The 15,802-nt window shown below is 43.6% G+C and overlaps 2 protein-coding genes across 4 annotated transcripts; one reads left to right on the top strand and one right to left on the bottom strand.

Annotated features, from left to right (window-relative positions):
* The first annotated feature begins 2,766 nt into the window (after positions 1-2,766).
* Positions 2,767-11,017, top strand: LOC136435005 (actinia tenebrosa protease inhibitors-like). Of its 3 annotated transcripts, none has more exons than XM_066428168.1 (9): positions 2,768-2,946; positions 5,154-5,242; positions 5,554-5,751; positions 6,169-6,393; positions 6,871-7,143; positions 7,480-7,685; positions 8,288-8,448; positions 9,199-9,239; positions 10,175-11,017. In XM_066428168.1, exons 1-9 carry the CDS (start codon positions 2,846-2,848, stop codon positions 10,225-10,227), a joined length of 1,347 nt encoding a protein of 448 aa, XP_066284265.1. In that variant the 5' UTR covers positions 2,768-2,845; the 3' UTR covers positions 10,228-11,017. The 3 variants fall into 3 exon arrangements, with proteins under 3 accessions (XP_066284267.1, XP_066284265.1, XP_066284266.1); XM_066428169.1 differs by having other exon boundaries at positions 2,769-2,946; positions 6,877-7,143; XM_066428170.1 differs by lacking the exon at positions 9,199-9,239 and having other exon boundaries at positions 2,767-2,946.
* A 696-nt stretch (positions 11,018-11,713) lies between these two features.
* Positions 11,714-14,515, bottom strand: LOC136435293 (HIRA-interacting protein 3-like). The gene is made up of 4 exons (XM_066428633.1): positions 14,500-14,515; positions 13,463-14,249; positions 13,159-13,324; positions 11,714-11,812 (listed from the first exon to the last, which is right to left on the bottom strand). The coding sequence occupies exons 1-4, from the start codon at positions 14,513-14,515 to the stop codon at positions 11,714-11,716; spliced, it is 1,068 nt and encodes a 355-aa protein (XP_066284730.1).
* Positions 14,516-15,802: the final 1,287 nt, after the last annotated feature.

Here is a 15,802-nt window from a genome sequence, read left to right as displayed (position 1 = left end):
TTTTTCCGACACACATCGACCTTGGTTGGAATCGAAGATATTCTTGCCCTTCGCGTTTTCTTCAAGGGTGATGACAAGTTCAGAGTTACATTTTAGGTCGTACCTGTTAGTAATTGTCACCTTCATCATGAGAAAGTCCCTACCTTGAACTTGACAGCCGCATGATACCTTAGTCAGCTAAACTCAAGTCAGAAATCTTCTCTCATGGCTATACCAGTGTTATTCAATGTTAAGTACATGATAGTTGGATAGTTGATATCCTTATTTATTGGAATGACGTTGGAATAACGCGGGAGAGCGGTCGAGTTCGTCATTGCTACTTACTCAGAATCTTGACTGTGACTTTCCTTTATCTCAAGTACGCTTGCCTGCTTTTGAACCGAATAAAATGACATGTCAATTGCAAACTTTCCCATGAACTTACCCCTTTCAATGCCAATACGGGATTGCATTCGTCATTCGGATGGTGACGAAAAGCCGGCGACCTCGCGTATGAGAGAGATTAGGGCATAAGCCTCAAGCGTCCAACCTCTGCACGTAAAAGAACCCAACACACTCTTATCGAGAAGAGTAGGGGTAACCCGGTGTGCTTTGCCAAAAACTCAAGCCGTGGCGAGGCCGCATTGCATTACCACTAGCTACTTGAAAAAGCATTATGCTTCTCCTCAATTGAGGATGACTGCTTTATCTGCTATGTGCCATGATGAGTTTGACCTAAGAAAATCATTTTTGTGTTGAAAATCTGCGCTGAGTTGGCCGTAAAATTCGGTCATAAGGAAAGGACGTGATTTGTAAGCCTTGAGGTTTATCATAAAATGTTCGGTATGACTTGAAACCTCCTTGGCATGACGTGAACGGAGGAAACGTGCGTCAGACGGACAGGTGACAGATAGCACAATCACTGATGTCACGCTTTCACAAACGACTCCTAGCGGGAAAATCTCCAAGTACAACGGTTTTAAGGTTACTTTCCCTAGTCTAATGGTCACCCCGACCAATCGATCGCTTTGAAACTCAGATTCGAATCAGCCATGACCCAACAAATTGCTTCCTAGTTTGCTTTGAGATTGACAATTTTGGCACTTTGGAGGTGATAGAAAGTGACCGCGATTTAACGTTTAAAGAAAAGTAGTAGAAACTATATTTTTAAACGTTAAATCGCGGTCACTTTCTATCACCTCCAAAGTGCCAAAATTGTCAATCTGAAAACATCTCTTAGAAGATGACACCTTCCAGCATCTCACTGGCGAGTTTGTTTTGTCAGATTTTAAGTCAACTTAGAAAGCGATTTGTCGGGTCATGGCTGATTCGAGTCTGAGTTTCAAAGCGATCGATTGGTCAGGGTAATGGTATGGGAAACATTGACGTCGGAAACCACGACTGGGATTATTCTTTGCTTTATGATAAGAAGTGACTGATAAAGAAAAATCGAGTCGGTAGAATTTGACATACCCAATAATCTGAACCCGTTGGGAACACAGAAAAGACATGGGCCATCTGATAAAAGACATAGATACAAGATGACGTGTATCAGTTTGTGAGTTACTTGAACTTGAAAGCGAACGGCCTTGCCTAGGTTTAGACATCATGATCAATTTTATAACGACACACGGTGGAGAGATATCGTGAGTAGTAAGGACACAAATACGCCATTCATAAATGGGGTCTCGTGTTCGAGGAGGTGCCTCGAGCAGATATTACAACAGCCTTATTACTCATATGGATAACGTTACCTACTTGCTGTAATACAGCTGTATTATACAACATGATGAACAGGGTGAATAAAGAATTTCACTATGAAACAACAGCGCCCTCTGCCAGACTATCCGTTCACTGCATGTCGTGCAGGCCTGTTGCCCTCCGATTGACACCAACTAGGTTGACTCTGCGTTAATGATTGACGCGATAGTCGAGGCCTTGGGCCAGCAACAGTGGTACGACAGGAAAGTGACCCCATAACGACCATGGTCCACCAACTGTATCGCGGGTCGGAGATTTGAGCTGAAACAGTAATCTCCGTCCAACCGATGAATTAGTCTGGGTTGTAGATTCTCGCCACTGCTGGAATGATTGACACCCTTGAATAAATGTATTCAGCACATAGGATCAAACAGAGCAATCTCTGTGGCTGTGTGTGTGTGTTCCTGTGTCTGAGTATTGCGTTGGCGGGAATTACGTCTACCAAAGTTTTGCCATGAGGAAGTTGGTATGATGTTTAGTTTCCTATTAGGTTGGCACACCTGTCTGGCATATGTCCTTTTACCCCCTTACATTGCGAATTTCATGAGAATTTTGTTCCTTTCACCCCATTCATACCGCTACAGGCTGCATAGTGTGTAAGACATATCCTTTGCGGTATTCTTCATGCATCGCAGCGAGACTCACCATGGTGAATACTACATAACGTTACATACATTCATGTAATCTAACAAAAAAAAGATTACAAGCAAAATTGTCTGCCGAAAGGCTGTTCTTATCCATTTGAATCTTGAGTACACGATGATTTTCAGGTCTTACACCTATTCGGTCATAAACGTAAGGGCGAATGCGTGCATTTTAGTACGATGACTTCATAAGATCAGTTCTTGTTGTTTACGGTGGAATGTGGATTGGGGCAGTTTTGAACGCCTACGTCCACAACCCTCATTGACTCATGGTCGGTCGTGTGCAAAGGTCGCGTGACTCTCGAGCTCTCAGCCAATCATCGTCAAGGACCTAGGTATTTTGAGGTTTGATTGGACCGTACCTGAGTGACGTAGGCAATCAGTTGAAGGAGAACAGTTACATTTAGGGCGCGAGCGACGATTAGCCGTTACAGACCACAGGTGTTTTTCGAAGCTTCAACATGGAGATAGTCAAAGTTGTCGGTGTTTTCGTCGTTTTCCTGAGCTGCTATAGTGTAGAGTCGCTACAGCTTGATGGCAAGCATGTGTGCAGCCACGTGAGGTAAGCGGTACAAAAAAACTATACATATAACAGCATGTGATTTAGTATTATGTACATGTATATGATAACGTTATGTGTGTACAGGGATACCACAATTTTGTATATTCTAGTAAAGTCTGATATTGGTATGAGGCTTGGCATTCATCGGGTTGGTCTACAGTTGAACTGAAGTCGACGCATATGGGTTTAATGACTGCGTTGAAACTGTGTCATGTTGTGACTACGACGGTGTATGCAAGTTTGAAATCAGACAACGATTGTTTTTCTCAAGTAGCAAACGGTCCTAGGTTTGATACTAGACTTCTCTAGTAGTTATGTAGCAAAAAAATCAAACCACAAAATGTATTAGTCAGTGAGTCGCCCACGACTTTTGTCGCCCACTGCCATGATCCGCTGGATGACGGTGTCGCGCAGCTGAATAGATCTAGCGAAGCAAGTGGAATTCTACTGTGCGTTGTCATAAAATACTACCTTGAAATGTTAGAGTCTAAAAGACCCCAACTCTAAACCCTACATTCATTGTCTTGTGGGACAGGAAAACTAACGTTACAAGGCGATATCGCAATGTCGCACCACAGCCGTTTTGAACGTTTATAAGTTACACATAAGAGCAAACATCAGGGATCGGCTAAGGTGAGGTCATCTATTTATTGCCGGGCGAACATAGACTCTTATTGAACTACCGGCGACGTTGGTGTAGGATTCTGTCAATGCTGCTCTTCCATAGATCGTTCTGGATTTGTTTTGTTTTGCCAAGCACAGCAACTTATGCCCTCTCCTCTCGATTAATGTGTTGGGTTCTTAAAAGTTATTTACCTCCATTTGAAACAACAAGCAGGCCTTAAGCTTACACAAATCAAAACAGTTCCCTTTTCGACGATCCCTAAAAAGGAATAAGTGTTACGATATAAAATGATATCTGCATTGAGTCATCAAAATGCCAGGACAATGCGTGCCCATACTCTAGACCGTACCTACTCATAGTATACACACCTACGCCCGGGCTGTATTTACACAGGAGTTCAGCGGCTTTCATGGCTCATGATGTATGTTTATATGATGGCTGCTTCCTCTCGAGTTGAAAGTGGAGTCAGAAGGACGCTTTTTCCTACAGAACCTGCCAAAAGGAAGTGACTTCACCGACAAAGTAGCAACATTTACCAGAAACGTTCACTGCGTAAGCTTTCGATTTTCGGTACGTAAATCTGGTGGTCGGGTAAATCTAGTCAACATTGGTCAACATTGTACGTTTGACTCTGCTTTTAAACTTAATGTCAGAAATCGAACTCATAAAAGCACAGCTAATTGACCATCAGAAAAGGATGTCTGTCAGAAAGGAACAATAGCTCTTCCATAGGTCTGCAAATCATAGAATGGGTAACCAGAAGACAGAAGACAAAAAGAATATATATTACATCCCCCAAGGGAAGTGTATCTCCTGAATGTTGCAAATAAGCACGACCCAACCGTACACAGCCTGTCAAACATGTTTAGGCAAGTCAGATTGTGTAGATATTGTTACAGCTATGACACGGTCTCTTCGACGTTTCCTGCATACACCTTGTGTAAACTCCTGCGGTCAAGTATAAGGCTACACGGTGCCAACCTGTCCCAACAACGCCACAAAAATGACCGTTTTCAAAGTGGTTTCCCAGTAACTAGTAGTAGTACCCCCCTTTGACTTCCCTTTGAACGCGCGTCAGGCTAGATGCATTGATGACCTTTTGATTGATTACAAATTATAGGAACATGGCCTTTAGAACTTCACCAGGTACATGTGTGCAGTGATCAGGCCTCGCCCCGGTGACAGAATGAGCAAAGTGATTTGTTCCTTTGTTACTCCTTGCTACTTACGTTCAGGACGAATCAAAAGATTGTTAGGTCAAGGTAGGTGTGTAGCGTGGGGTTGGGTTTTTGTTTAACTACTATTGCCTGCGATATTGTAGGAATACATAAGAACAAGCAATCGGGAAGACTAAAACATTTTAGTCTTTGCTAGAATACAACTATCAGCTAAAGACCAATTGACTGTGCATCGACACAGGTTTACGTTAAATTTGGGACCTGTATATACACGTAATGTTGAAACATGAAACTTATAATGTCTAATCTTGCCCGCGAGAGACAGCTGTGACGTAGCTACGTGGGTTGCTTACTGCATATATGCAAGATTGCAGCATATCCTCAAGATTTGTTCTTTTCCACAGAACTACAGAAACTGGCCTGGAGGAGGACCTGGTGTGTTGTCGTGGGTTCGTCACTACCTTGGTGGGAGACAGTGAGGAATGCGTGAGAGGTATGATTAAACAGGGTTATTTGAGCTTGATGGTGTCGATGATTTTATTTCAAAAGCATACCACTAAGCCACGGCCAGATTTGCTTGAAAATTCCTCTTCTATCCCATTGCAGACGAAGGGAGGAAAAACGTTGTTCTTTCCTCGGAAATGTGGCTCAAATGGACGAGTAGAGCTAGAGAAACACAAACTTTTATCATAAGATATCAGTTTTAGTTTTTACGACATTTCAATGGAGTTTCCTCCAGTACGAAAGACATGTATTGAGCGTGTAGTTTCCTGCATACTTACCTGCCTACTCGTCTTGTTTCAGACGACAGTGCACGCGCTGCTACCTGTGGCTTGCCGGCGGACGCAGGCCCGTGTGAAGGAAGCCACCGGCGCTGGCACTTCGACACCGGCAGCGGGGAGTGTCAGCAGTTCGCGTACGGTGGGTGTGGCGGGAACAGCAACCGCTTCCACAGCAGGAAGAGGTGCCAGAGGACGTGCGAGGGGAAAACCGAATCGCATCGTAAGTCACGGTGGCATCTCAGAATAGTCTGACCTAATCCTACCGTACTAATATACATTCTCCTACTGCAGCCACTATCCATATATTCGAAGCTGCCCCTTTCCCCAAAGAAGAAAATTAGATATCGGTATATCACTACATCAGAGCAATGCATGCTTTTGAATGATGATGGCATTACCAATGTCTTGATAAAAGGTCTATTGTACACAGCCCACGACAGGGGCTCCATTTTGTAATGTGCAAAATGTATGGATCATGATTACACCGCTTTTGGCGACGCCTCAGGAGCGGAGCCGTTTGTATAGTACTGCGATTGACGTTGCAAATATTCTCGGAATTCCACAAACGCAGTCCCTAGGGGATTCGTTTTTGGTCCTATCTGTTCCCTGTTTAGCAATTCTCTTACTGCCTCTGCAGGGAGAATCGTGACAGACGTGGGTGCGGACGAGGATGACGTGTGTTCGCAGCCGATGAAGGTGGGCATCTGTAAGGCCGCCGTGCAGCGCTTCTACTTCGACTCTGTGGAGAAGAAGTGCGCGTCGTTCATCTACGGAGGCTGCAGGGGCAACAGGAACAACTTCGCCACCATGGACGAGTGCCAGGCCACCTGCGCACGCGCGGCAGAGAAACCCGATGTCAACGGTAAGTGTTAGAGGGAGAGAGACAGAGAGTAGGAATGGAAAGGAAGGGGAAGAAAGAAAGAAAAAAGAAAGGGAGAAAAAAAGAAATTAAGGGAGGGAGGGAGGGAGGGAGGGAGGGAGGGAGGGAGGGAGGGAGGGAGGGAGGGAGGGAGGGAGGGAGGGAGGGAGGGAGGGAGGGAGGGAGGGAGGGAGGGAGGGAGGGAGGGAGGGAGGGAGGGAGGGAGGGAGGGAGGGAGGGAGGGAGGGAGGGAGGGAGGGAGGGAGGGAGGGAGGGAGGGAGGGAGGGAGGGAGGGAGGGAGGGAGGGAGGGAGGGAGGGAGGGAGTGAGTGAGTTCCGGATCCCTTCGATGTAATCGCAAATCTCATGAAAGTCATGAGGGACTTGTGCTACAATACAAAATTTGTCATGAAAAGGACAGATAGATTTTTCATTTCATTCTTTGTCTTCAGTGGCTAAGCGAGTTCGTGTGTTTTTTATTTGAAGCTCCAGTTCTGGAGTCGAGATTCCGAAGCGCCAGTAGCAAGGATAACCCGTCCCCCAAGCCAGACCGGCCGGCCCCGACCCGCTTCCCGGTCGCCGAGACGGGAGACGCCTGCCTGATGCCCCCGCGGAAGGGCCCGTGCAAGTCCATGGTGAACCGCTTCTTCTTCGACCAGAAGCTGGGCCGGTGTGACCAGTTCGTGTACGGCGGCTGCAAGGGGAACAGAAACAACTTCTTGACAATGGCGGACTGCCACGAAGTCTGTGAAGGTGGGTTTCTTCAGAAATATATCGAGTAAAACCAGAACTGTAATAGCCTTGCTTGCCGCGCCCATGCCGTCCAATTGGGAGAGCAGGAAGGACAAACAGGCAAAGCACGCTAAGCGATATTTCTTAACAAAATTCTAACAACGCCTTAAGGTTACATTGGACCACATGTTACACATGTGAACGTAAATGCACGTGATACCGACGGAAAGACTATTATTTCTTTCATTCTAGTGAAAAGCCAAATTATGTTAAACCAAATACGTAACAAAAAGTGTAAAATGTGGAAATGTGCATGAATGTTATTCACGAAGTCATTTTTGTCGCATCTGTCCCTAGACCATATCCACGCCACGTGTTCCATGCCGATGGAGAAGGGTAACTGCCAGGGGTCCTTCCAGCGCTACCACTTCGACCCCGCCACCTCCAAGTGCGCGGTGTTCACCTACACGGGCTGCGGCGGCAACAGGAACAACTTCGTGTCCATGTACGACTGCGAGAGCGCCTGTATGTTCGAGACTATCGACAAAACAAGGATGAACCTGGTAGGCACCTTCAGTTGGGGATTTGGCCTTCGTTGTGCCAAATATTGCATATAGACGTTGTGTTTGTATTGGGAGGATCATTCGCTATCAGTTGAAACGTACAGAGTGCGAGTGGTGAGAGGTTCGATGTTGCCATACAGTGTGATCATGAAAATGTTTTTATACCAAAAATCTCAAACAAAGCTTTTCAATGACATATTTCCATACCTTTTCCACATATATTGATGTTACAAATATATTTTGATATTCTGATACCCAATAAGACCAACAAGGGTCTTATTGGGTATCAGAATAGGCTGCTTCGTTAATGAAAAAAATCACCTCTTATGCTTCGGTCCCAATTGGAAAAAGGGACCTCGCCGGGTAGTTCACGGGCTTTTTTGTACTTTCGGGCGTGACCCCTACGTGGCCCGTCGGACATCCTGCGGTTGCCGGGCTATTTTGGGGCCCGGCCGTGGACCCGAATCATTTTAGCTTGCCGTACCGAATCTAAATCCCCAAATGTCTTACAAATCTCGTTTTGTTCTACAATACAGTGTGACGATAGATAGTCAGGAACTTACCTGCTTATAATTCTGCGGTTTGTTTGTTTCCCTGTCCAGTTCCGTGTGGATCAGCAGGACCAGGAGGATGAACCAACTCTACCGGGCAGGAAGGTTGGTTGGTGGCCGGCCATCCTGGTGGCGGGGCTGGTGCTGGTGGCGGCCGTCATCGTCGGTGCCGTTCTGTGGCGCCGGAAGTCACGCGCCGCTTACATCAACAGGTACGGGAGGGGTACATAGGTACTCTCCGAGCAGAGGTTCGGCTCCGACTGTTTTTTGACGTATTTTAGGCCTTCTAGTCGGACTTTTCATTTTACCCGTTTTCTTTATGTCGCTAAAAATAGAGCCGGACAAAATAGAGCCCGACAAAGACGTATAAAACACATCAAAAACCAGCCGGAGTCGAACGTCTGTTTGGAGAGTAGTGCTTAGGCTCCCATTCCACTAGACGGCGATCGCGTTGCGACCTCGCTACGACCCGACTGGAATTTATTTAATACTCGATTCCATATCATGCAAAATGTAAAGGTATGACAGAAAAGACAATTAAACACACAAAGCGTAAAAAGATTCGCTTTTCATCTATGAATTTCGTTGAGGGCTCTGTCGCAGAGAGGTCGCCGCCCTAGTGGAAAGGGAGTGTTGCCGTATATCTGTGTCGCATGCACTCACTTAATGTTTTGTTAACGTAATGCCATGGACCAAGCGTGCCTGGAATGATGTCCAGCTAAGTATTCAAGGGGATCAGGGTTGGAAACAGTTCTAGAGCTATCTGGCGTTACGCCAAAAATAGCTACTCAAGCAACTTGTTAAAATTTAAGTAGATCATTAAGTGTTTGTTTTTTTGTCTGCTTGTTTCGTTTTGTTTTCATTTCGTTTGTCTTTCTGCTTGTTTGTTTATTTGTTTGTTTGTTTGTTTGTTTGTTATTTTGGTAACACAATGTGAAGAAGTCCCCACTTTTGTTTGCCAGGACTCCAAAAGGCGTAAGACTGGAGGACATGCCAGGAGCAGGTACATATCCCCGCAGAGAGTAGATCTCAAGTGGCTGCTTACTTGCTGTGTCATCTGACCAGTTTGCAAAAATACGGATGAATTGCGTCAAAAATTGGCCAATCATGCTTCGCTCTAGATTATCTACACTATCAATCGTGCTAATCTTGGTGACCCTAAATTAACATGCATTAGTCTAGATCGTTCTATTGTGTCCACTCGATGGCAAGTGAAATGAACACGTTTTGTCAGCTTTTAAGCGAAACTACTCAAAGCTTGGAGTCTACATTCTGTCTAAGATGTACAGAGAGCGCAGTGACGCGCTGCCTTTCAAACTACACCGGATCAAAATTAAGCACTGCTTATCCCTCGCTCTAAAGTTGGTTTAACAAGAACAGCCAACGATATTCTAAGCGGCCTTCTCTACTTTGAGACGGGCGAAAGTACCGAAAAAAGAGGCGGCAGGAATGTAATTATTATTCTATTTCAAAAAGATGATTGCTTTGTGCAAGGATCAAAAGGTGAAAAAATAACCGACAATTGATTTGCTACTGAAAGAATACATGCAATTTTCAGGTATTGAGGCCACAGACAGGTCCAGTCAGTAACAACAAAAAATTAGTCTCTGGTGAAACTCATTTGTCTCATGAATATATTAATTGCGTCTGAGGCTCAAAACAGACATTATGGATCCCAACCCAGACTACCGACCCTATTACTGACTGCTCTTCCCGTTAGAGTTTGACCAAGAATGCTGAATTACAAATCACAAATTGTTCAAAGCCGGGTCAGCATCAATACGAATAAAATGTTCATAACTGAAATTTTCTCAGCTTGTTGCATGCGTGCTTGTGTTGCCGCCTTGCGATTTAACATGAAATAGCGCTTTGCTTACTGAATGACAACACAGTCAACACCACATTGACACATCTTTTCTTTTCCCGTTGTTACCACAGGGCCGGACGTTACGCTTACAAATGAGGAAAATACCAAAACAACTGTGGCCTGAGATGATAGAAGTAAACAGCCAGAGTAAATATATCAGGCTAGAATATGTACTGCGATGTACTTCGAAGTGTTTCTTTTTCACGCATGCTCTGTATCTTAAGTACAATAAGGTGTTAATATTCAGTGTCCACGTTTTGAATGAGTACAGAATAGGTTGTAAGGTGGTAAAATGATGATGGTGATTTCTTTTGTGAAACAAAGGAACGCCGAGTGTTAATTGTTGCATTTCTACGCGATATTTTGGACGTTACCATGTTGTTCTGCATTACTTGTGTACAGCCATAAAGAACACGAAGTGTAAGCTATCAATATGTAGAACCAAAATCCTGGCTGTATGTGTAGACCACACTATCACGTGATATCAAGACGCTTTGGAGCTTATATTGCAATCTAAAATCGTTGTTTAACCAACGCTACTACATGTAGATACTTTGTCAGCAAGTGTGCCCACCATTTCTGTCAGTGACTATTTACTACTTTGATGTGGAATCACACGATACTCTCCACACACATTTTCTGTCAAACACACTGTCTGTTGTCTCTATATAGACTATACAACTCGTCAGAGTATATTATACACACTCAGTTCTTTCAAAGAACTATATGTCCATACTGAAATGTTTCAAGGATTATACTCATGATGTGTATCCGCTAGATGTTGCATTTGTCGTTCTCTGTTGCATTTCAATAGTTGTGGAAAATGTTAAAGGCGTTTTGAATGTATGTTTCCTGCTCCGGTTGGGTTTGCTGCCATGTTTCTACTCGTGGGATGAATTAATGTACAAAATACATGACGAAGTTCTACAGTCTTTTTACTCTGATGATCATGGGTTGATATTGCATAGTACCTGATACCAGAGACCGGCTGTTGTATATGCACATATGTATCCCCGTACCTAGTGTGTGGTGGTGCCAAAGGGTAAACTCATAGAGTTTCATAGCAAAGTTATTCAGTCAATATGCAGCTAATTTTGTAATCCATCAATGATGGTCGATAAGTAATACAAAATTGAAATTGCGTTTGATAACTTCACAAATCAATAACATTTCAAAGACTTCCCGCAACTTCTCAATTAATTACATCTAACGTTACGTTTCGACGAACCCCACGTCAGTCATGAGCTCAAGTTCACAGAGATTGCTCTTCAGCAGTGATTAGATTGTTATAAGCGTCTACTTACAAAACGTGTCATCCGATGGACGATATATCTTAATTGGAACTATATGCTACTTGGAGTCAACGGGGAGTAACCTAGACTCCCGACTCAGAAGGCGCGACAAGTAATCTATAGCGTCTGACTTATATCCATCCCAGCTGTGTATCAGTGTGTACAAACATTGAACGGTGGCTGTAGTATGATTCCGATTCTTCCACTTCATAAGCATGTGGAAAACCCTTGCCCTATGCGACTGGTGATCTGATTTTATCTGAGACAGATCAACATAGCGTAATCCCAACTTTATACCTAGTGATTCCCAATCCGAGCCTAAGCGAATAGACAATTCATCCAGTTGCTCTTCTGTCGCGGTTCTCGACACGGAGGCTGGAAGTTCCCGGTTAGGGTGTGCTGGTCTCTGTGCCACGCCTGTGGAGAAGGAAGAAGTAAAATGATATGGATCCGTACTTTTGGCACTATGAATACTGTACCTACTCAACAGTTAAGCCTCACGACGAAGGGAAAACGTGTTCTGACCATATGCACATATTAAACTGATTTCTCCACTTTTCCATGGTACCTACATGTAAATTAGATCATGACTTTACTCCACTTTTCTGCATGTTTGTGCCATATTCATTGGCAGCAACGAAATTTTCATAACGCCGACAAAAAATCCTAACAACAAAAATTATGCTAACAGAGTCTTGAGACTTTTTTTATACAAAAAAGAAGAATATCATGGATAATCATAATTCCCTACAAAGATATATCAATTTTGTGGAAAGTATGTCACCAGCAAGTAAAAAGCGTACGTATACGTCATTGATAACTTACCTGGTACTAGACTCACAGCTTTATCAAGTATAATAATGGATATATGTTGGTATTAATGAATGAAAGACCTTTATTGTGCATTCATGCCCCGAGGGACTAGGTACAGGTCGTCTAACTTAACACATGGAACATACAATTACATAAACACAACAATACAAGCTGTAACATATAGAGTAGACAAACGTGTTATTAAACTAAGCTAGTCCAGTAGTGTCGACTTCTTCTCGCTTCTTTGTACATGTGTAAATGTATGAACAGACAATATTTCTTATACAAGGATTATCCAGGCGTAATAAAAATATGAATTTGTCTGTTGCATTAAGATGTTCGAAATATGGGAATTTTTCTTTGATAAAGTTAAAAAGTACACTTCTTTCGCTATCGTAAAATTTACAATCTAGGACGAAATGTTGCTCATCTTCTACTCGATTTAAATTACAATGTTGACAAAGTCTGTGTTGAAGAGGCGTGCGGTTGTGCCTTCCTGTTTCGACATGTAATCTGTGACAGTTAATCCGGAGTTTAGTAGTAGCCACTCTGTGTTTGATGTTGCTAATGGATAAATACTCTTCTTCTTTATACAATGACTTAAACAGACGGTAAGTTCTATGTTGTTGCTGTAAGACTTACCTGTTTCTTGCTCCTGCATGTGAGGAAAGAATTTGCCGATCTGTAAAAAGTAAAAAATGAATAAGTTTGTATACGGATTTCAAAAGATAGTTGCATGTTATCTCAAACATGCTGCTGCAAGAATTCTAGGCCTGATGGCTTTAACCAGTAGGTTGGACAACATATTAAGGCTAAATAAGTCAGTGTCTTGTACTGAACAACTCTAACTCTGTCTTAGCACAGAAATAATGCCTCGTGTCCTGTGGTGATTTAACGGTAATGCAGGCACAGAATATTAGCAGAGGAGGACAGTAAAGAAAACTCTTTACCTTCTCAATAAGTAACTCGAGTTTGTCTACTTTATCCTTCAGTTTCCTGATGACATGCCCTTCATGGCAAGTACTTTGATCCACGGCAGCCTCCTGGACTCGGTCTGCCCGGGCCCTTCCCCTTTTCTGCGACGGGGCTGCCATTGAGATGCCACCTGTCTGTTCCCTGTAGTATTACAAGTTTGGCAGTGTTATAGTCAACAACTGTAGAAACAGATAAGGGCAATATTTCTTGTATAACCTTTTAAAAAGACTATCAGATTTTAGCTCATATATTATGGTGATTGTCGGAACAAAAACTTACTTTGACGTCTGGTCTCTTCCTTTATCTCGGTTGTTGTTCTTGATGCCGTACGGGTCCCCCAAAATCACAGTCCTTTGCTCCCGGCCTCTCGCACCGTCCTGGTAGCTACTTATTCCTGATGAGCGTACCTGTCTTGTTACTCGGGCACTATCCTGTCCCCTATTGCTGTCTCGTCTTTGAGAGCTAGCGCTCATTCGGCCTATATTTGATGTTGGCTTTGGAGAGGACCAGTTTCCCTGCTTAGTTTTGAAGCTGCCGCCGATGCACTCTTCAATTTCCTCCTCAGAGTCACTGTCTACCTCCCTGATAGAACTAGACGCCTGGCGCACTGGTTTGCTTTTCATGTCCCCACCGATTGATTCCTCGATTTCCTCTTCAGATTCACTGTCAGCATCTTTGCCAAATAAAGTCGCCGAGCTAGACTTCTGTTGGAGTGATTTCCTTTTCGTGTCACTGCCAATGCATTCGTCGATTTCCTCTTCAGATTCGCTGACGCCCTCCTTAGTTTGAACTGGTTTGTTGGCCACATTCTCGTCAAAGCATTCCTCAATTTCTCCCTCAGATTCACTGCCATTCTCGTCTAGTGACACCTTTTTCCCATCTTCGCTCCCTCTACTGTCGTCAGATTCAATGTCCGTGAAGTACGACTGTTCATCGAAGCCATCGTCGTCACTGTCAGAAACTTCCTCAAAATCGTCATCATAGATGAAATCATCATCATCATGGCCTTGTTCGGTCTGGCTATCCCTGAGTTCTTTCCACTCGTCAATCTGTGTCCGCAACGTTTCTAAAATCGAAGAAAGAAATGCCCAGTTTTACTGTTTCTATTTCATTATCAGAAAGTTGTAGGAAAAACTTTGTTTGGTAAGTCAAAATGCCCATTTCCTGTCAACCATGTCATTTTTGAAATTCATCTAGAGCGTACGAACACCGTGTTGTATTGCTGACGCGGGGGGTACAGTTACTATAAAATAGGGGTAAAGGTGTACTAGTGATTTGGTATAACCTGGAAAAGAAAGCTTTTATCGCCCGATTACCCATCAGATACTCCATCTCAATTTCATTTAGAATTCAATTTGTTTGTCCATTTTCTATATTCGCATGGGATATTTGTCATGAGACTTACCAAGTAGAACAAGAAGAGCTGAGTTTTGTCGCTTCTCTCTCAAAGTTGTGTAGACAAGTCCGAGAACTTCTTGGGCTAGCGATGTTGTGCAACCAAGCTGCTGCAGACCATAGAACAGGATGGCCCTGACCTTATCCAACGGCTGTCGATTTTGCCGCTTACATCGCTCTATGACATCGTTTTCCAAGTGCAGGCACTTCCCAAGTTGTTGTAAGACAGCTTTCAGGGACGCTATCTGCGACAGGAGGTCCAGCAGATTCCACTGGCCTGTAGAGATCAGGTAGCGGATTTGTATCGTTATTTTGATCACATATCAAAGTTGTGCATGGTAATGAATAGTAATGGAATGGCATAGAATGTTAAATAACACTATCGCTTCATCGTATGAATTTTTCCTATTAGTCGACAAAATGACAAAATAGGAAATCACGCTAGAATCTAAGTAAATCCTGATAACATTATATGGTCGCAGATTTCTGGACTTTTGAAACAAATATCTACATGTCTTTTTTGTGCATACATGAAGGTATGTGACTCACCCCTGTACATACGTAACCCCGGGTAACTTTCGATCAGATCCGCCAGTATGCCAAGTCCAAGTCTGTGACGGAGTGTTTGACAGAAGCTGGTGATCTTTGTCTCGTCTTCTCGCTCGTATCCAGTCAGTATGTGTCTTATCAGCTCCGAAGACTTTAACGCTCCTTTCTTACGTTTCAAGTCGTACAAAAAGTTGTCGCCAAGGCTGCCTGCTACTTTTGCCAACACGTCCGCGTTTGTATGCTGACAAGCATATGTGAGACGTCTGATGATCATCTGTTTGTAGAAGCTTATTGCCCTTTTCAAATTATCTGTTTGTTCCATGATTTTGACTGCTAGAAACCACATATATCTAAAAGGAAAGATAAAATAGGTCAGCAAGTAAGTTGTTTAAAGTGTTACTAAATCTTGGCTACGCAAAGAGAAATGCTTTGATTATTTTTGCAAGTCAGCACTAGTACTAGATTCTACACTGGCGTTTGATGGGAAGTTGTTCACCGGCCGAGTTGCATTGATAAACCTCACGACACGGCAAACGTGTTTGAAACGTCGGTCGAAGGTCACCAACAAAGCCCACATGGCACAGACAGGCTGTCCGTATATGTACATGCATGGTTACTTAGTTGTCATTGTGGCAGCTTTCATTGCGTCTGATGATATCAAAATAGCATTTATTT

Source organism: Branchiostoma lanceolatum, chromosome 5 (genome assembly GCF_035083965.1).
Source record: "Branchiostoma lanceolatum isolate klBraLanc5 chromosome 5, klBraLanc5.hap2, whole genome shotgun sequence".
In the NCBI taxonomy this organism is placed as follows: Eukaryota; Metazoa; Chordata; class Leptocardii; order Amphioxiformes; family Branchiostomatidae; genus Branchiostoma; species Branchiostoma lanceolatum.
The sequence above is the reverse complement of the archived record's forward strand: the minus strand, read 5'-3'. Positions and strand labels throughout refer to the sequence as shown.